At 36.1% G+C, this 20378-nt stretch overlaps 1 protein-coding gene and 1 non-coding gene across 2 annotated transcripts in view; one reads left to right on the top strand and one right to left on the bottom strand.

Annotated features, from left to right (window-relative positions):
* Positions 1-19502, top strand: part of SNX4 (sorting nexin 4) — a 47428-nt gene extending 27926 nt beyond the window's left edge. The window contains exons 7-14 of the mRNA XM_087818195.1: positions 1513-1585; positions 4911-4972; positions 6603-6668; positions 10477-10566; positions 12291-12390; positions 13966-14111; positions 15227-15341; positions 18349-19502. Coding sequence (XP_087674321.1) covers positions 1513-1585; positions 4911-4972; positions 6603-6668; positions 10477-10566; positions 12291-12390; positions 13966-14111; positions 15227-15341; positions 18349-18396 — 700 coding nt within the window. The 3' untranslated portion in view covers positions 18397-19502. The remainder of the gene's footprint in view (positions 1-1512; positions 1586-4910; positions 4973-6602; positions 6669-10476; positions 10567-12290; positions 12391-13965; positions 14112-15226; positions 15342-18348) is intronic.
* LOC148092897 (small nucleolar RNA SNORA42/SNORA80 family) lies at positions 5413-5549 on the bottom strand. The gene has a single exon (XR_015714709.1). It is a non-coding gene; the product is annotated as a small nucleolar RNA SNORA42/SNORA80 family (small nucleolar RNA).
* Positions 19503-20378: the final 876 nt, after the last annotated feature.

Here is a 20378-nt window from a genome sequence, read left to right as displayed (position 1 = left end):
GGGCTGAGCAGTGAACAGGAAGGAAAGAATTGGTTGTGGCTAGAGAGAGAATGCCTTGTGAAAACGTGCTGTGAAAGGAGTGGGTATGGAGAAGGTGTTAACAGTTGGGTGTGATAAGGAAATGCATGTGTATTGCTTTAATCTAGAAGGGACCCTAAGTTAATTGATGTACTAATGAGAAGGAGTTTGTAGAGAGAGGAATTTAGAAAACAGGAATATGGAGTGTAGCTGGGATAGAATCTAAAGTATTGATTAGATGGGAAGAAAGATTCTAGAGGGTAGGAAGAAATGATGTGATACTGGAAAGTTTCTAAGTTTGCTGGAAGGAGGTGGAGGTGGAGGTACTTCCTATCTGATCGCTTCTATTTAATCTTTGAAACTTGGTTAGAGAGTGACAGGTGGTGACATCAGAAGTTTCAGGTCTTTTTTTTTTTTTTAAATATATCTTTATTGATTTCAGAGAGAGGAAGAGAGAGAGAGAGAGAGAAAGAAACATCAATGATGAGAGAGTCACCGATCAGCTGCCTCCTGCACGCCCCCGACTGGGGATAGGGTCCGCAACCCGGGCATGTGCCCTGACTGGGAATTGAACCCCGATCGCCTGGATCCTAGGTCAACGCTCAACCGCTGAGCCATGCCTGGCCAGGCAGAAGTTTCAGGTCTTAATGGAGAATGGCAGTTATTAGATTAGGAAAATAGATTACTGAGCAGCATTAAGATTGAGGTTAGAGACCGCGAGTTTGTATTTGTACCGTAAGATTTTTTTTTTAATCTGTTGCTTTTTAGAGAGAAAGAGAGAGAGGCCTGATTTGTTGTTCCACCTATTCATGCGCTCATTGGAATGATGCTCTAACCAACTGAGCTACCTACCAGCCATGGCCCATAAGATATTTTTAGCCTCTTAAATTTTTTCCTGTTTTTTTTCCCTCCCTGTAATTTTATCTCTATCTCTGTCCCACACACAGTACAAATTATGAAGTATGAAATCTTTTCTTGGCTTTAAAAATATCAAAAGAAAGTACGGGGTTTTCTTTTAGAATTTTTAAGATTTGTATTGGTGTATAAATGTTCAAGACCAACATATGGTTAAATAGAATCAGTTTTATTATTCTCAAGAACTACAGTTGACCTTTGAACAATGTGGCAGTTAGGGGCACCCCAAACTCCTCCCCCCTCTGCACAGTTGAAAATACACATATACTTTTGACTCCCCCAAAACTTAACTTGACTCGAAGCCTTGCAGATAACATAGAGTTGATTAACACATATTTTGTATGCTATATGTGTTATATACTGTATTCTAACAATAAAGTAAGCTAGAGAGAAGAAAATATTAAGAAAATCAGAAGGAAGAGAAAACAGATTTATAGTATTTACTGAAAAAAGTCTATGTATAGGCGGACCTGCACATTTCAAATGTGTGTTGTTTAAGGGTCAGCTGTACTGTTTTGTCTTCCAATTTTTTATGTGTTTTCATGAGAAAAGTTATGTTTTATTTATTTCCTGTTTTAGGAGATTTACTGAACTAAAGCACTACAGTGATGAACTACAGTCAGTCATCTCACATCTTCTTCGAGTCAGAGCTGTAAGTTGTTCCCCAAGAGTTTTTTTACTCACATCCGTAAGAAAGTGCTTCTCATGTAATCATTATGTTTTTAAGTAATCAGTGGTATTTATAATGAATAACTGATTTTTCTATTCAAATTTGGTGTGTTTATCAAAAGTGCATTTTTTAAAAATGTGAAATGTTTTCTGGCATAAACAACTTGAAGAATTTTAGCCTATTTTCTCTGTAGTTTATATATGGTTGTTTTGACATCTTAGAACTTGCCTTAAAGGCTTTGAAAGATTCTGAATTACCAGATCTAGGATCACATCTTAGGCTGATTGGAATCTTCTTGAAATGAAATATATTGTCAGGATTTGTTTTAATAAAAGAGTCTACTGGTAAAGGGTGGAGAGTAGGGGCAGTTTTAAATGAAACTAGATTGGCCATATAATAATTATTGAAGGTGAGTGTTGGGAAATGGACGAATATCCTACTGTTCTCTGGTTTTTGTATGTTTGAAGATTTCCATAATAAGTTTAAAGAAATAGAATAAGGGGGAAAATCCTTTTGAAGATTCTCATATTGGTCTAATTTCCTTTTTATCCATTCAGAGTACCTTTGGACTCCTTAAATAAATTGTAAGATAGTTTTTAGGAGAAGAAATGGTACCTGTGAGAATTATTAGGCTACAGTCAAGGACTGTGGATTAATGAGATAAAATGAGAAATTTTATTTCATTAGTTTATCTCATTTCTCATTTTATCTCATTAGTTTCCTTTAGATTACACAAGTACATTAGGCAGTCGTTCTTGTGGAAAGCGGAGGTAGGGGACAGAGAAAATCCAGAAGAATGGAAGAACAATTTATATTGTTCTGTCTTCTGTGCCAGAAAACTTGGAGAATCTACTTAAATTAGAGGTCTGGCTGATTATGAAAGCTATATCCTCTTTAAAGGCCTTTAACCAAAGGGAAGGGGGACAATGCAGAAAGCGACATTTAACAGGAAGGTGTAAACAGTTCTGGGAGTCTTGGGTAGGCAGAGGTACACTATTAAGCAGTCACATGACTAACCCCAGGTATTGGAAGTTTCTTTCAACCCAAAAGAAACGAAGAGACAATGCAGAAAAGCCAGCCAGAATCAGATTTATCAGAAATCTCAGAGATGAGTGGTGAGTTGAACAAATTGTAACAGTTAAACACTCAGAAAATTCATGAAGCACAGGGAATACATTTAAGTGAAATCTAAAGGAGGGAGAAATGGTTGTTATTGTGGTGAGACTGTGCTGCAGATCACTGAGCCTGAGAGAAAGTATGGATGATTGTTTTCATAAAACAAATCAGAAAATTGTCACAAGGCAAGAGGTGACAGTGATTATATTTGGATTTCTACTAATATTTTAAAGTATATTTAAAAGTGTGATTAATATTTAATAACCTTTAAAGATTATAACAAAATTTAACTATGATGCTAAAGAAAAATTTTAAGAGTCCCACACAACTGTTTTTATATTCTTTCTACACTCCACTTTCATCCTCTAACTACTCTCAACCATTCTAAACTTGTTTCTGCCCTAGGACTTTTATTTGCTCTTCCCAGTAACTGTACCATTCTTCCCACCCTAAAGATCGGCCCTTGGCCTATTCTCTCTTGTCATTCAATTCTTGACTCAAATGCCTCCTCAGGGACATCTTTCCTGGGCATCTTATACAAAATAAGACGCACTTTTCTATCACTTCTCTGTCATTTTCTGTTGTTGCTGTTGTCTTTTTAGCAACACTGTCTGACATGGTATTCTGTACTCATTTGTTAATTGTCTCCCCTACTAGTGTTTGTGAGCTCCATAAGAGCAGGAGCTTTGTTCTCTTACTGCTAATTCCCTAGAATAATGCCTGACTCATAGTAGGCACTCACTACATATTCATTGAATGGATGAATAAATGAATGTGTATGTTGACAGTTTTATGTTTAAAAAGATCTTAAAAAGCAATAAGATAAGTTGGTTTTTGAATATAATTACAACCTGTTAATAGAACTGGTAACTAATGTGTGTATAACAAGAACCTTTAAAAGAAAATCACGTGTCATCAAAGAGTTTGTAATGCATAAGTGAGAGAATTATGGTTAAGGATATTAAAAAACCAGTTTATCTTATTGCGTTTTCAAGGAATATGTAGTGAGTGCCTACTATGAGTCAGGCATTACTCTAGGGAATTAGCAGTGAGAGAAGATTAAGAGTTATCTTGACAGAGTAGCATGGAAGTATGTTGTATATGTTGAGCATTTATGTATAAAACTATCAATAGAACTGAAAATGTCTATATTCTTTCCCCTATATACCACTTTGGGAACTTTATCATAAGGACACAATATGAAATTTAGAAAAAGCCTTACTCTCAGATGCTTTTTACAAAATTGTAATACTCAACAAGGAATACTTAATCTGCCGGAGCCCGCCGGCAGAGTCAAACGGTCCTGAGAGTAGGGGTGAGGATGGAGAAAAGACAGACACAAAAAAGATGGGATCGGGAGGACTGCAGCTCATGACGGCTGCAGCCTGGAGTTTATTTTCCAAGCTCAATTTATACCGGCGCTGTTGTTTTTGCTGAATAGCACCCTGCCCCGCATTCCTTCCCCTTGCCCGATACAAAGTAGTTCTCTCCAGGCTGCACAAACACACCTTCAGGGTAAACATCCTGCCTCCTGCAGGAGCTCAGACCTTAGTAACTATCTTTGTCTAGGCTTCTAATGGGAACTTGTTGGGAAGGATTGAGTCCTTGGCTCCGTATGTAGCTTGACTGTCCCTTAACCCTTCAGGCCAGGGCCAGCTTCCTAATAAGCCTTTCTAGAATTTAAGGCCGCAAACTAAATTAGTATCGCCTTGGTGCCTCAAGGTCTGGGTCAGGGAGCAGGAGAGCATTTCTGCAGCTCACCCAGGCAGCTCCTCTGTGCCTGGGGCCACAGCAGCTCACCCACATCTCCCTAGGAGCAGGGGAGCACATCTGCAGCTCACCCAGGCAGCTCCTCCGTGCCTGGGGCCACAACGGCTCCCCACATCAATCTATACACTAGTTGGAATTTTATGCAACTATTTAAAATGGTTTCTATTAACCTGCTGGATAAAAATGTTATCATGGGGAAAAAATAGTGTGGTCATCATATTTATGTAGTCACTTTTATACTTTTTTCTGTATATGTTTTAATTATTGTCTTTAAGTTTCCTATATCAAGAGTGATAAGACTTTGGGAGAGTTTTCTTTTCCATGTTTTCTAAGTTTATTGTACTAAGCACGTTTTTGGTTTTTTAAAAATGCATATAACTTTGAACATATAATTGCAATTTCTTTTAAATATTTATTCCAGAGAGTAGCAGATCGACTCTACGGTGTATATAAAGTACATGGGAATTACGGGCGAGTTTTCAGGTAAGTATTACATAAACTCTTAAAAGAAATAGCATACTTTAAACAAATGACAGATTAAGCACACTGTTGTCTGGGCAAGGGGCAATGAAGGAATAAAGTCCAAATTTAATATGAAGTGTATTTTTTTATACAAGGCAGAGTCAGTGACCAGTCAAGAGCTGATTTCCAGCTGCCAGAGCAAAAGCGAAATTCCCCTGTTGCTAGAGCATTTTGCTAGGAAACAAAGAAGCTGGTGTTGGCAGGCAGGGTGACTTCCTTCGTGGGACCACTGAGCCACTGCTCATAGCAGGATCTCATGCACCTAGGAACTTAAGAGTTTTTGGTTAGCGAAGAGTTGCCTCACCCAAATAGATACTCTCAAATAGTCCTCATAAACTCAGTATTTATGGTCTAAATGTTCCCTTGCTTTAGTTTCTTCACATATTCTTTTATTTTTTTCACACTGTATACTCCCCTTCAGTGCTCACAGCCCACTGGTAAGGAGGCCGGGCAATGGTTTGAGGCTGCAGTTTACTCTGGTGTGGGTACACTGTGAGAGGCCCACAGAGAAGGGCTCACCATAAGTCCATTACCATGCTCTCCACACATTTTTATTGATAAGCCCCTAGTGGAGCCCCTCAGCTGCTAGGCTGCTGAGGTACTTAAGGACATTAGATGAGATGATGACATCCTGAAATAACTTACTTCATTCTTATATCAAAGCAACTTTATTTCTAAAAACGTTTTTTGTCTTTGTCATAAACAAGTGGATTAAAACAATTTCACTTAAGTAAAAAAAGTGAATTTGAAGTTGTTCAACCAGTACACAGTACATACATTGATTCTCCCAGTTTGCTATAATATACATATATAACTTTTATAAAAAGGAGTTTTTACCTGGAGCATCTCAACAAAATAACTTGTGGTTTCTAGTAAATTTTCTCACCCAATTTTAGTTTTAGTACAAATTATTGAAATGTCACTGTGGACCTACTGTTTCTGTACAATCTTTTTGTGTTAGCTGTTATATAGTGTCATGTAATCAGGTGTGTTCATCAGAATCATCTGTGGATTTTGATTAAGTAGATCAAGAGCAGTGCCAGCGTCCATAGCTTCTAAAAGCTCCACAATTGATTTAAGCAGGCCCTTGTTGAGAAAGTTGTCTGTAAGCAGAAGCTCTTTTGTATGATACTTACTAGGCACTTGACAGCAGCAGGTTATCAACTTCTGAACTAATATTTTATGCCTTCACTTGCATTTAGTTGTTAAACTTAAAGAGAGCCCAGCCGGCGTGGCTCAGTGGTTGAGTGTTGACCTATGAACCATGAGATCACGGTTTGATTCCCAGTCAGGGCACATGCCCAGGTTTGGGGCTTGATCCTCAGTAAGGGGTGTGTAGGTGGCAGCCAATCAGTGGCTCTCATCATTGATGTTTCTGTCTTTCTCCCTCTCCCTTCCTCTCTCTGAAATCAATAAAAACATATAAAAAAAAAATTTAAACTTAAGGGGAAAGCAGCATATTTGAGTCACAGAAAATAAACCCAAATGCAGATACTGTACATTGTTTAAAAGCTAGTTAGAAAAAAACCTTTTAAAAGATTCTGCTTAATAATATTCCACAATGGTTTTGGTTTTGTCTTTTTCTTCCCAGTGAATGGAGTGCCATAGAAAAAGAAATGGGTGATGGACTGCAGAGTGCTGGTCATCATATGGATGTGTAAGTATCTAGAGAATATGAGGTAAAACCTAAGGTGAGGTTTAGTGGTGAAGTGGTAGTGATTCTTCTGTTCTTCTGTTTATCAAGTTTGCTGGCGTTTATATCATGCTTTGTGTATACAGATCTGTCTTAAAGAAGTTTATCTCAGAAGTGCTATGTTAACATTAAAAAACCGATCAGTCTAATTCATATACTAGTAGAATAAAGAAGAAAGTCTGTATGTTCATTTCAATACATGTAGGAAAAGCATTTCAACATTCATTCACAGTAAAAATTATCCTCAAACTAGGAATAAAAAGTATTACCTCAGTCTAAAACCTACAGCTAATATTGTACTTAGTAGTGAAATAGTAACACTTTCTCCTGAGATGAGGAACAAGGGAAGGTTGTCCGCTATTGTACTAAAGGCCCTAGTCATGTCATGAGGCAAAGAAAGTCAACCTTAGAATACATTTTAGAAAGGAAGAAGTAAAACTGTCTTTATTTGTAGTTAACAGGATCTTTTACATAAAAAATATCATAAAGAATCAACCAAAAACTTTACAGAACTAGCAACTGAATTTAACAAGGATGCAGGATATATGATCAATATATAAAAAATTATTGGTTTGAGTTTTTTTATGCCTTTTTTTTAAAATCCTCACCTGAGGATATTTTTTCCATTGCTTTTCAGAGAGTGGGGGGTGGAGGGGAGAGGAACATGGGTGTGCGAGAGACACATCGATTGGTTGCCTCCTGCACATGCCCGATGGGCCGAGGATTGAGCCTGCAACCAAGGTACATGCCCTTGACCGGATTTGAGCCTGAGACCCTTCAGTCCTTGGGCCGACTCTCTAAACACTGAGCAACACTGGCTAGGGCATATATACAGTACTAGCAACAATTGGAAAATAAAAATTTTGAAGCAGTGCTATTTATAATAGCATCAAACCAGAATACTTTCCTTTTTAAATTTATTGATTTTTAGAGAGAGAAACATTGATTTGTTCTTCCACGTATTTATGCATTTATTGCAAACCACAGTACTTTAGAGATTAATTTAATGAAAGATGTGAAGGACCTCTACACTGAAAGCTTTATGTATAAACATTGCTGAGGGAAATTAAAGAAGACCTAAATAAATAGAGAGATGACTCATGTTCCTGGGTTGGAAGACTCAGTAGTGGTAATACGACCATTTTTTCTGGATTATAGTCCTAATAAAAATTCCAGTGACTTTTTTATAGAAATTGATAAACTGATTCTAAAATGTATATGGAGCCCAGCCAGCATGGCTCATTGGTTGAGTGTCAACCTATGAACCAGGAGACCACGGTTCGATTCCTGGTCAGGGCATGTGCCTAGGTTGTAGGTTCGATCCCCAGTGCGGGGCGTACAGGAGGCAGCCCATCAATGACTCTCTCATCATTGATGTTTCTCTCTCTCCTTCTCCTCTCCCTTCCTCTTTCTGAAATCAGTAAAGACATATTTAAATATAAAATAAAATAATTATGGAAATTCAGAGGATCTAGAATAGCCAAAATAATCTTGAAAAAACAAACCCCGAATATATTACCTGATTTCAAGACTTACTATATAAAGCTGTAGTTATCAAGGTAGTGAGGTATCGAGATAAACAGATCAATGGAACAGAATAGAGTACAGAAATAGGTCTACATTTATTTAGCTCATTTCAAGAAATTATTCTGGAAATTAAATGGATATCTACATGGGGGGGAAATGAACCTTGAGGCATATTTCACACCTTACATAAAAACTAATTCAATTTGGATCATATACATATTTTAGAAAACAGGAAAATATTTTTGCAACCTTTGAGTAAGCAAAGATTTCTTAAAGAGGACATGAAAAGAAAAAAAATTTTAATGGTAAATTGTTCTTCATTAAAATTGAAAATTTTGCCTCTCAGCCGGGCTGGTGTGGCTCAGTTGGTTGAGCATAGTGCCATGCACCAGAAGGTCACGGTTTGATTCCCGGTCAGGGCACATGCCCAGGTAGCTGGCTTGATCCCCAGGAGGGGGCGTGCAGGAAACAGCTGATCAATGTTTCTCTGGCATTGATGTGTCTATGTTTCTCTCCCTCTCCCTTCTCTCTGAAACCATTAAAAACATATTTAAAAAAAAATTTTTGCCTATCAAAATATCCTATAGGGGAGGAGGAGTGTGGGAATTACTGTTCAATGGGTACTGTTTTAGTTGGGGAAGATGGATGGTGGTGATGGTTGCACAATCTGAATGTACTTAATGCCACTGTACTGTATACTTAAAAATTCTTAAAAAGGTAAATTTTATGTTATGTGTATTTTATCACATATACACACACAAAAGACACCATTAAGCTAATGAAGAGGCAAGTCGTACTATAGGGGTAAACATTTCTAACTATAATATGTAAAGAACTACAACTCAATAATAAAAATTAAATTAATTTTTTCTATTATTTTTGGGCGGGCTATATTTAAGCTACCTGGCTACTTTTCAGCCAGGTTGTTAAAAAGTCTTCCTGCATTCTTTTCACTTAACATTTTCAGTATTTGCACAAATTTAGGATTATTCCTTCAATTGATTGTAAAGTATTAAATAAGATTAATGTTAGTATCAATAGCTAAAATTCTTTACCACTTATACTTTTCTACCCAAGAACATGCCCTTTGTCCCTACACTGTGTTTCCTGTTTTCAAGCCACTAGCCCTGTGGTTCTTCTTTTTTGTTTTCCTAACATTAACTCTTCCAGAATCATAGGGGTATGAACTAAAGGCAGTTTTTCCTGCTCAAAGCAATGATTCTTAGAAGTTATTCTACACTCTACAACTGTAAATTTGTAGTTATAAAATATGTAATTTGCCTACTTTTATAAATCCTGTAAGCACATCGATTTTCAGTGAACTGAAACTTAGGTTTACTTATTTATTTTTAGAATTCCAGTGAACTTTGTTTATTTGCCTATATGAAGTAGGCCTGGAGACATAAAGTATATTTTTCTTTTAGTCCCATGCTAGGGAATCAGAATTAATTAGAAAAAAGCATTACCATTATACGCTACAGAAGTAGTAAATGACAAGGCCCGTTTCCTTACAGAATTTATAATGTGATCAGAGAAATAAAACCAGTACTCGAGACATCATTTTGATGCAGTTTAAGTTATAAATTGATAAAGATCAGAAGTAGAGCGATGAGTGAGGAGTAAAGTAGCCTGGGAAGATTCCCTGGGGGCGTTCAGGTGTGTACCTGTAGGGTTTGGAGGAGCAACGTGGAAGCCATCACATTTCTCTACACAAACGACTAGGCCCAGGAACAAGAATGGCATAACAGTGAGGGTCCAAGCAGAGATTTATTGAGAATTTGAATAAAGTAAGGCTTCTAAAATTTTCTGTAATCTTTATTTGCTTAACTTTTCCTTTGATAGCTTTTTGGCATCCCTGTATGTAATTGCTACCTAAAACACTTGTGCACCAATTATACTAAGCTCTTATTTCTACAGATTTTGTAGCCCTTTTATAAAATCTTTGAACCAAACGTATTACAGTCCTACAGTGCTTCTTACGCTACCTGTAAGAAGGACCTTTTTTGTTGTTTGTTTTATTTTTTTTATTTCCAAGCCATTAGTGATTGAAACATTTTAGTAAAATGCAATAAAATTGTCATGGTAATTAGAAATTGCTGTAAATGTTTCTAAATGCCTATTCTCACTTTCTATATTTCCCTTTGTTACTGATGGGTATAGCAAATGGTCTGTGGATTACACTTTGAATAGCATTTTTTTAAGAATGTTCTGATAAAAGTTGTTTCTACAATGTTTTTTTAAACAGGTATGCATCTTCTATTGATGATATTTTGGAAGATGAGGAACATTATGCAGATCAGTTAAAGGAGTATCTTTTTTATGCAGAAGCCCTACGGTAAGTGTAATGTGTTTTAGATGCGGCTGGTCACCACTCTCTGTACATGCTGCCCTAAAATAGAGATAGTAAGGTTGTTTAATGAATAGAAAGATTTTTAAATGAATTCATTTCTCCAGATATTGAATGAGGTCCCTTTGTAGTCCTCTCTCTTCCAGAGGCTAGGCATAGAAATTTAAGACAATCCCTGTCCTTGAAACATTATATTGATAAAACTCGTCAGTCTCAGGCATCAGATCTCTATGTTGTTCTTTGTACTTTTTTCAGTTTGAAGACTGGAAGCAAAGAACAGATTGAGTATGTGTGTAGCACTATCTTTTATTAGGTTGTATATTGTCTTTTAAAAAAAATCCTCACCTCTGGATATGTTTGTTGATTTTAGAGAGAGAAGAGGAGGGAGAAAGAGAGAGAGGGAGAGAGAGAGGGAGGGAGGGAGGGAGAGGGACATCGATGTGAGAGAAGCATTGATCGTTTGCCCCCCCCCCCCCCCCCCCCCCCCCCGCTGTCCCCTTATGTACCCTGACCTGGGATCAAACCCACAACCTTTTTGGTGTACGGGATGATGCTCCAACCAACTGAGCTACCCAACCAGGGCTACATACTGCCATTTTTATTCTGTAATTTTTTTACACCTGAATATCTTAATCTTAGTAAGGCTGTAAAACTTGCTAATATCAGGACTTTGTTTTCTGTTTTTATGGTATCTCCTGCAGAGCCAAACAGAACTCTCTGGTAGGTAGTCATATTAATTAAGAAGTTACTATATTTTTTCTGTCCATTTTAGAAAAGTGAATTATTTTCCTATAATAGGTGGCTTTTGGTTGTAACCGCTCTTGGTCATTTTCCTATAACTTTTAAAATCAGTAAAAATTCTGTTATAAAAAAAATTCTGTTAGTAAAACAGTGGAGCAATATTTCTTGTTTAGTAACTGTATGAAAACATAACATTGTTAGCCTTTTTCCTTCTAGAGCTTAGGATAGTAAATAGTTTCACCAAGTATTTTCAAGTTACCAAGGAATAGAAAGTTGCTGAATACAGTGGAATTTTCTGCAGCTCTTAAAAATTATAGAAAAGATTAACTTATCTTGATATGGAAACATTTTCATGGTATATAGTTAAGTAAGAAAAGATGTGGAATCACTTGGGGTGTGTAGATATATGTATTCATAAGTGCCTACCTAAAGTCTGAAAGGATATACACCGTCTGTTAACATGGATTGTGTCTGGATAGTGGGATTGGGGAAAAGAGAGGGTTCTTGAAACTTTTAATTTTGTGCATTCCTGTGTTAGAATTTTTTTACAGTGAGCATGGATTACTTTTCTGATAATAAAAACTAATAGAAATTTCTAAATAAAAATGAAGAAAGCTTTGAGATATCTTTTTAAAGAATAGTCAGTTGCTATGTGAGATTATAGCATTTGTTTCTAGGTTATACAAAATATTTTTTATGATGTGATAATTTTGTATGTTTATTGAAAAAATAATTGCAAGTATCTAGAAAACAATCTTTTGTTTTAAGTCATATAAAGTTTTTATGCTTAGGTTCTGTTAGATTTAATTTTTAATGTTGGGCTACTACATTTTAAACTTGAAATTTTTGGTTACACAATTTTTGACCCTGCTAAGACATTGTGGTGCCTCCCTTTTACCCCTGAAAAAAAAATTAACATGCTAAAAGAGAAGCCACAAAAATTAAATGGCAGCACTTTTATTCATCCCTAGGGCTGTGTGCAGGAAACATGAACTTATGCAGTATGACCTGGAGATGGTTGCTCAGGACTTAGCGTCCAAGAAGCAGCAATGTGAGGAACTGGCAACTGGGGTGAGTGTTTTTCTACTTAGATTTCTAGTATTATTATAGCAAGCCTTATGTGGAATGAGCTGTAGTTATAATACTCAAGATGCTTGTAGCTTTTACAGGGGAATAATTTGTGGGCAACTTTTTAATTCTTTGGGTTGTGATCTTGATATAAAAAGATGTAAATGGTAGTATTGTAAGATATTTTGCTAACATTGCTCTGTGTAATAAGTGCCATCTCATTTCTGATTAAATCCAAGTGAAAAAAAATTATTCTTTGGGATTGAAATAATGACCTTTTCAGATTTAATTTTACAAAGTATATTATAGAAATTATAGTTTACTTTGAAAAGCCATACCCAGTTAGAATCGGTGTATCTCTCTTTACAAGGAGCTTTCTGTGTACTTTATTCTTGAATGCTTACAGAGTACTTGTGAAGAAAATTCCAAATCTTATTGTATTGGACTTAGATCACTTTTATAATCAGCTTTCTACTCTACCACTATCTCATTGACATAATTGCTGTCACAGTGAGAGCACATAGTCTGGAAGTAATGAAGCAGTGACAGTGTTGCCATTTATAAGTCACTTTACTAACAAGTGCTTTAGTTTTAAAGGTGCTTATAGGTTACCTACTTGCTATGTATATAAAGTGTCATAGATTTATGTGGGAAAAGACCCTTGACTATGAAACAGGTATATACTAGGCTTAAGTTATTTTTAAAACTCAAAGGAAATTCCCAAGGAGTCACCTTTTTGAGGGAGTTTGGTTCTCCTACATGTGAAGGGAAACTCCAGAGAGTGAGGAAATGTTAAAGTAGCAAAGTTTGATGCTTGGACTTAGGCATCCTATTTTATTAAAAATACCCAAGTATTTTCAGTGTGAGTTATGCAGATTTTAAATATGTTTCCTTAGTTTGGCTTATTTCTGTTTTTGGCCTGTTGAATTTTATCAGAGTAATTTTGAAAAATATGAGCACTAATATAAAGAAATAAATTGCCTAATAAATAATTCAGATAGAAGTTTTCCATCCGATTAAGAAGTTCCATTAGAATTTTACCCTTTTTGTCTATTCCATATTTTTCCAGTGTTAGCAATCATACTAGGAGCCCCTTGGTTATAGGCTTATGGTGCTTCTGTCTGATCTAGGGGGGAAATGACAAAAGTTTTCTGTTTCCTTTTTTAAGAAGTTCTTAATTGTAAAATATACATAACATAAAACTTATCATCTTTATCATTTTTAAGTGTACAGTTCAGTAGTAGTAAGAACATTCACGTTGCTGTGCAACCAACCTCCAGAACTCTTTTCATCTTGCAAGGTTGAAACTATATCCATTTAACATCAAGTGTCCATTTCCCTCTTCCCCCAACCCTTGGCAACCACCATTCTACTTTTTGTCTGTGGATCTGACTACCTTAGATACCTCTTATAAGTTGAATCATATAGTATTTGTCTTTTTGTGGCTGGCTTATTTTCTCTTAGTATAATGTTGTAGCATATGTCAGAATTTCCTTTCTTGTTATGACTGAATAATATTTCATTGTATACATACATCACACATTGTTTATCCATTCATCTGTTTCTAAATCCTTTTAGACTGTCAGAACATTTTCTTTGAAGGGAATGACTACCAAGCTCTTCGGTCAAGAAACTCCAGAGCAGAGAGAAGCTAGAATAAAGGTGCTTGAAGAACAAATAAGTGAAGGAGAACAGCAGCTAAAGTCTAAAAATCTGGAAGGCAGGTAAAAACGCCGAGGTATTTCACAAAGCCAGTCATGTAGATTACATGCAGGTTGTTGCTTCATAACAATTCCCGGCTTCATTAGCGTCCCTGGATATATCTGTTCTTCTAAAGTGCAGTCATTGAATTCCTAAGAAATTTGAGTTATCAAAAATATGTTACAGAAACAGTTGTTTTAAAGTGGGGGAAAGAGGAAGAAGAAAGTTTCAGCTTCATAATGTTATTTTCCTGCACTTTTCATGATTTCTATCCTTTGCACGTTCCTTCTGCCCTTTTCTGTCATTTAACAGAAGCCTGATCTGTCTTCAGTGCCCAGCTCTTGGGTTCCTTCCTCTGTGGCGCCTTCTCCTGTCCGCACAGGCTGTGGAGCACTTGGTCCATGCCACCGCGGCGTGGCAGTTTTGTACTAGCTGGTTGGGTGCTCTCTGCGTGTCCCTGGCTAAATTACAAGCCCTTCAAAGCCAGTGACCATGTGTTTTTTCATCTTTATGTTTCAGCATCTTGCATAGGACTTGCCATGTAATTATTCCATAAATATTTCTAGAAATTCAGTTTTCAAAGGTCTACCGTCACTGTTTGGTCCATTTTCCTTATTGTTTTCATCTGTGAGTGAGTGAGTGGAGCAGGGCAGACAGAGTATATCATTGGTTTGGCGGTGGTTTTGGTATATTTCAGAACTGCAGGCACCAAATTCAAAGTAAACTTTCATGAATAGAGTTAAAAAGACAAATGCTTGTCAGAATTTTTAAAACTGCAGTTGTCATTTAAAGCAAGTACATGATAAATGTGATACATAATCCACCTTGTTAAAAAGAGTATATATTTTCCAGTGACCCAGACAGGCAACTTCATGTGGTGTCTATATCTGTTTTATAGGAATAATTTGAAGCTGGAATTCTTGTGGCAAATTATTAAAATGTAGAAGAATACTTGACTGTCTGCTTTTTTTCCACTGTAATTTTTAGGGAGAGAAAAATAGATCTTACAAAAGCAATAGCCTTTTCCTTTATATAGACAAATAAAAACCAACTTACATGAGAACTGGTGACTTGAATTTATAAAATACAGTTCACTTAAGTTAAATAATAACAACAATGACTATACCTTTTATTTCAGAGAATTTGTGAAAAATGCTTGGGCTGATATTGAACGCTTCAAAGAGCAAAAGAACCGTGATTTAAAGGAGGCTCTCATAAGCTATGCAGTCATGCAGATCAGTATGTGCAAAAAGGTGGGTTTCGGTTTCAGTGAAGATACAAGTATATGCAGAAGTGCTTACAGATTTTTAAACTTGCCCTGGCTGGGTAGTTCAGTTGGTTAGAGTGTCATCCGATACACCAAGATTTCAGGTTTGATTCCAGTCAGCGCACATACAAGAATCAACCAATCAGTGTATAAATGAAACAACAAATCGATGTTTCTCTCTCTCTCTCTCTCTCCCCCCCTCTCTCTCTCACTCGCTCCCGTTTTCTCTCTCAAATCAATAAATAAATAAAAACAAAATTTTAAAAAACGCTTTAATCCTATTTGAATCAGTATTAATCATTTTCTTTTTCTTTTTTTTTTTTTTAATTCTCACCCGATGATATTTTTTCCATTGCTTTTTAGAGAGGGTGGAAGGGAGAGAGAGAAAGAGAAACACTGATTGGTTTCCTCCCACATGCACCCCGACTGGGACCAAGCCTGCAACCGAGGTACATGCCCTTGGCCGGAATTGAACCTGGGACCCTTCAGTCCACAGGCTGACACTCTAACCGCTGAGCCAAACCAGCCAGAGCCAATCATTTTCATTTTTAAAGCTCACTCTTCCCTTCCAGAATATTTCCCAATTAATTTTAAAATAAGGATCATAACCAAAATACCAGTTACTGAGTCTCTAGTCATCTGAAGTTCCAAATCTATGCACCCCATTTACCACTTGTATTTGAAAATATATATTAACAACATTACTTTGGTTATATGCTGTTCTTGGACAGGGCAGTAAAATACCATTCTTAACAGTGATGGATCCTTTGATTGAAAAGTAGCTTACATTAGTTTGGGAAAATGAGGTTATCAGGTATGGTTTGTTGCCAGAGTAAGACCTTCATGTAGCTGATGTCTGTATTAGAAAATACAAACATTGAAGCTCATTTTAGTTAAAATAAGTGTTTTGACAATGGTGGGACTTTTTCTAAAATACTGTTGTAAGAACAAAATATGAAACATTTCTTAACAGCTTTCTCATAACCCAAGATCTGCCTGTGTGCTTTATATTTGTGTAGCACTTCACAATTTATCAAGTGATTTAACATGCATTATCTCAATAAATCATATAGTAAGACGAATTCCCATGTTTATGAAGACCTTCTCAGGGGGAAAATCTCACTCATGTAGACACTCTTATGCTTTAATTTATCCAAAATTTGTATTTTCTGGCTAGGAACCATCACTTTCCTAGACCTTTCACTTGTGTCAACAGTAACAGCACTAAAGAACAAACATATTTTGAGACATAAACACCAGACTTACACACTAGTCAAGTGGGCTCCTTTTGTACTGAGCTAATTCATAATTTTGACTCAGTGAAATTGTAGGTTACATCATGTTGTGGATCTTTGGGGTCACTTAAGAGAAGTTAAAATCATGGTTGGTCATCTGACATGCTGTCCTAGGGAACTAGGGCTCCCACTAACTTACGAGGTTTTTAAACATTGAAAATGACATGATGTTAAAATAAATTTGGATTTACTCATTAAAAAAAAAAATCACGGTCGGTTAATCTGCAAATGTTGATGGTTGGATCTATTGTAGTTTGGTGGTGGTCCTATCTGTTACTGTTATCCTGTCAACTCCTACTGCCTGCTTTGCTTCCTCACAGTGTCTCACATTTACAGTCTTACTAATCTGCCTTTTTAAATCTTGGGTGGTCTGCCCTGGCCAGTGTGGCTCAGTTGGTTGGGCTTTGCAGGTTCCATTCCCAGTCAGGACACATGCCAGGGTGCTGGATCTATCCCCTGTAAGGAGCGTGAAGGAGGCAGCCAGTTGATGTTTTGCTCTCACATCGATGTTTCTCTCTCTCTCTCTCTTTCTCCTCCCCCTCCCTTCTCTCTCTAAAAATCAAAGTAAAAAAAAAAAAAATTTAAATTTTGGGTGGTCTGAAAGATCAGATAACAAAGGTTTTTCGAGTTGGTTTTTTGTTTCCTAGCCTATAAAAGACTTATTAATAAGGTCCTTGTGATCTCCTATTTGCTGCTTTTCCCAAAATAAAATTCAGACTTTATAGAAGGTTCAAAGAACTTTCCCCCCACTTTTCCTGGGGTGGGCTCTTTGAGGGTGCTAGAAATTAATCTCTGAATAAAAGATATTACTGTAGGTATATTTGGACATACCTTCGATATCTTGCGGGTCAACTCATATATTCTAATTGTAGAAGCAACAGTTTACTCACATGAAATTAATAAAAATGTATGTCCACCTTATTTCTCTAGAATAGTACTACAAAGTTTCATCATGTTTTATTTTCTTTCCTAAAAGGAATATATTTTTATGTTTGAAATCTACAATTTCTTTTCTTTAGAAGCCTAAAATTAAGTACAAGAAGTTAAGATTTAACGGGGGTTTTTTTGGATAAATACAGGTGGCTATATTTTGTATATTTTACTTGTCTATAACTTAAAGCATACTTTGTTATGTTAGCTATTCAAAATGATAATCGAATATAATCAGATACAAAATTACAGTAGTAACAAACCCAAACAAAAATTTAATAAAAATATTAATATTAGCATTTGAAGCAAATATCACTTGTGTTTTTTTGTTCACTTTTTAAAAAAAAAAAATTTTTGATTTTATTGATTTTATAGAGAGAAGAAGGGAGAGAGGAGAAACATCAGTGATGAGAGAGTCATTGATCAGCTGCCTCCTGCAAGCCCCCTACTGGGGATCAAGCCTGAAACCCAGGAATATACCCTGACTGGGGATTAAACCGTGACCTTCTGGTTCATGGGTCAATGCTCAACCACTGAGCCACGCCAGCCGGGCTCTGTCTGCATTTTGAAGATAGGCTCATACAAGTCTGTCTTCTCAGAAGCATTAGACATTCACTTATATTAGCTATTGCCAGAAAGTGTCATAGTTGCTGGACTTGTTAATTATTCTAAAAAGCAAAACGTAGCATACAAGCAGGCAGAATACTTGGGCTTTCAGGATCCTTTCAAAATCACAGTTTAAAGTTTTTTGTGTTTTTTTTCCCTAAGGGAATTCAAGTTTGGACCAATGCTAAGGAATGCTTTAGCAAGATGTAATCCTGTGAAATGAATTTCTCTTCAATCAAAGTGCCCCAAAACAGAAGCACAAGTAAATAAAAAAATTTAAGTTGCTACCCAGTCTACACAAACATATATAAGTTGAGTAAATTCAGCTTTCTTTAATTTGTAGTTGTGTTTATATAGCACAAAAGGATGTATTAAATATTATAATTTGAGGTTTTGGGGACTGGTGCTGATTCCTAAAAGTTAATTTGATAAAATGTACCAACAGGTTGTTTGTCAGGCTTCTGAACCAATGACTGAATGTCAAGATGTTGGATAATTTCTAGATGTTCATTTCAGTTCCAGCTGTTTTAGATCTGTTCATGTAGAGAGTTTTTTCCTAAAATTGAATTCCTATCTTTACTTGGTAAGACCCACTCATCTGTTATAGGGGGTTATTTTTTCTTGCCTTATAGTTGAGCTGTTTGGTTTGACAAAGCTCAGCAGAAACTTAGTGTGAAATCCAAGATTTTCTCTCACATTCATTGATGCCCCCTATAATATTTGCATACACTAGAAAATGCCTTTAATTTGTGTTTTACCAGAATTTTGATACTGGTCAGAAATTTTATACTGCCAACAAAGAAGACTCCACTTCTCAGATATATAATGGAGTACATTATTATGACCTAGGAATTGCTATATGGAATTGAGTATGTTACATATAAGCATTAAATTCTTCTCAAATAATTCCTAACCTCAGTGATGAGCCTAAATTTACTCTGCTTGGCTCTCTACACATGGCATTTCAGGGTACAAGATGTAGCATTTCAATGTATAAGATACATGTAGTGCACATATGTGTTAGTATTTTCACTATTAACATTGTTCTTTGCTACTGCTTGGCTGTAATTTTTGTAAAGATAAATTATATTGTTTTTTGGTGTGTGTTTTTGTGGTATATGTTCAGAAGCCAAGCACCCTAATTTTGCTAGCTTTGCAGAATCTTACGTGTGCTCATTATTAGTAATTATGTAAAAAAAAAAAAAATCCCCAGTACTGTTCAGCATTTGACTTTTTTACATGTTTAAAATGTTGCTGGATTTTTGTGCTGTTTGCCAAACTTATACAATAAATAAATGAAGTATTGTGCTGATTTTCATATGATTTCTATTATTTTAACACAGTTATCTACACATATTAGTACCGGATGCTCTGTGAGGAAATAATACATGCCATGTTATGTTTTGAAGTGTTTAATTATATAAATTGTCTTATGGCAAAATGTTAGGTTTTAAAAAATATATACTGAAATGAGATATGATTTTAAAAATTTCAGTTATTTTTTAAGGATAAAATTGTTAGAAGCAGAAGTCATCTGTATAGATACACCTTTCATTCTATTGAATTATATCATCTCTTGACTCATGAAATTAAGTAGTTTTCCATTTGACACTTAAAAATCAAAGCCTTTCTCCCACCTGAACTAACCTGGGGCTAAATGTAACATGTATTAGGTTTTTTCCTCCTAGCTGACTTAATTTGTTCTTTTTGTTATTGTTAATCCTCATCAGAGGATATTTTTTAGAGAGAGTGGAAGGTGGGGGGTGAGAGCGATTGATTGGCTCCTGGACGCTCCCTCATAGCACAGTCATTCCTTTAAAAAAAATTCTTAAAGGAATTTTATGATGGAAATAATTTTTGGTACTATCCACAATAAGGATAAAGAAAATAAAATCTATACACAATAACCCTTTGGGCATTTAAAAATCAGAACTCAAAATGAATTATTAAAAGGGGGGTGTTAGGCTGGACTCGCCACTGCCCTTGGGCTGAACTTAATTCAGCTTGTGCGTGACCACTGGGTACATGTACTTGTCCCTATGGGACTGTCACTGGATATTACCTAGACTGAAAGAATGATGAAAAGCTAACTGCCTTCCGGAACAAGAGTTTGTTATTTTAAAAGGGAATTGAGACCCAATGAAGAAGTTAAGGCTGGAAGTAAAGGCTGTGGCTGAATTACAGAATGTTCA

The sequence above is a fragment of the Miniopterus natalensis genome, chromosome 6, assembly GCF_054644295.1.
Source record: "Miniopterus natalensis isolate mMinNat1 chromosome 6, mMinNat1.hap1, whole genome shotgun sequence".
NCBI lineage: Eukaryota > Metazoa > Chordata > Mammalia > Chiroptera > Miniopteridae > Miniopterus > Miniopterus natalensis.
This window is presented reverse-complemented; position numbering and strand designations above follow the sequence as displayed.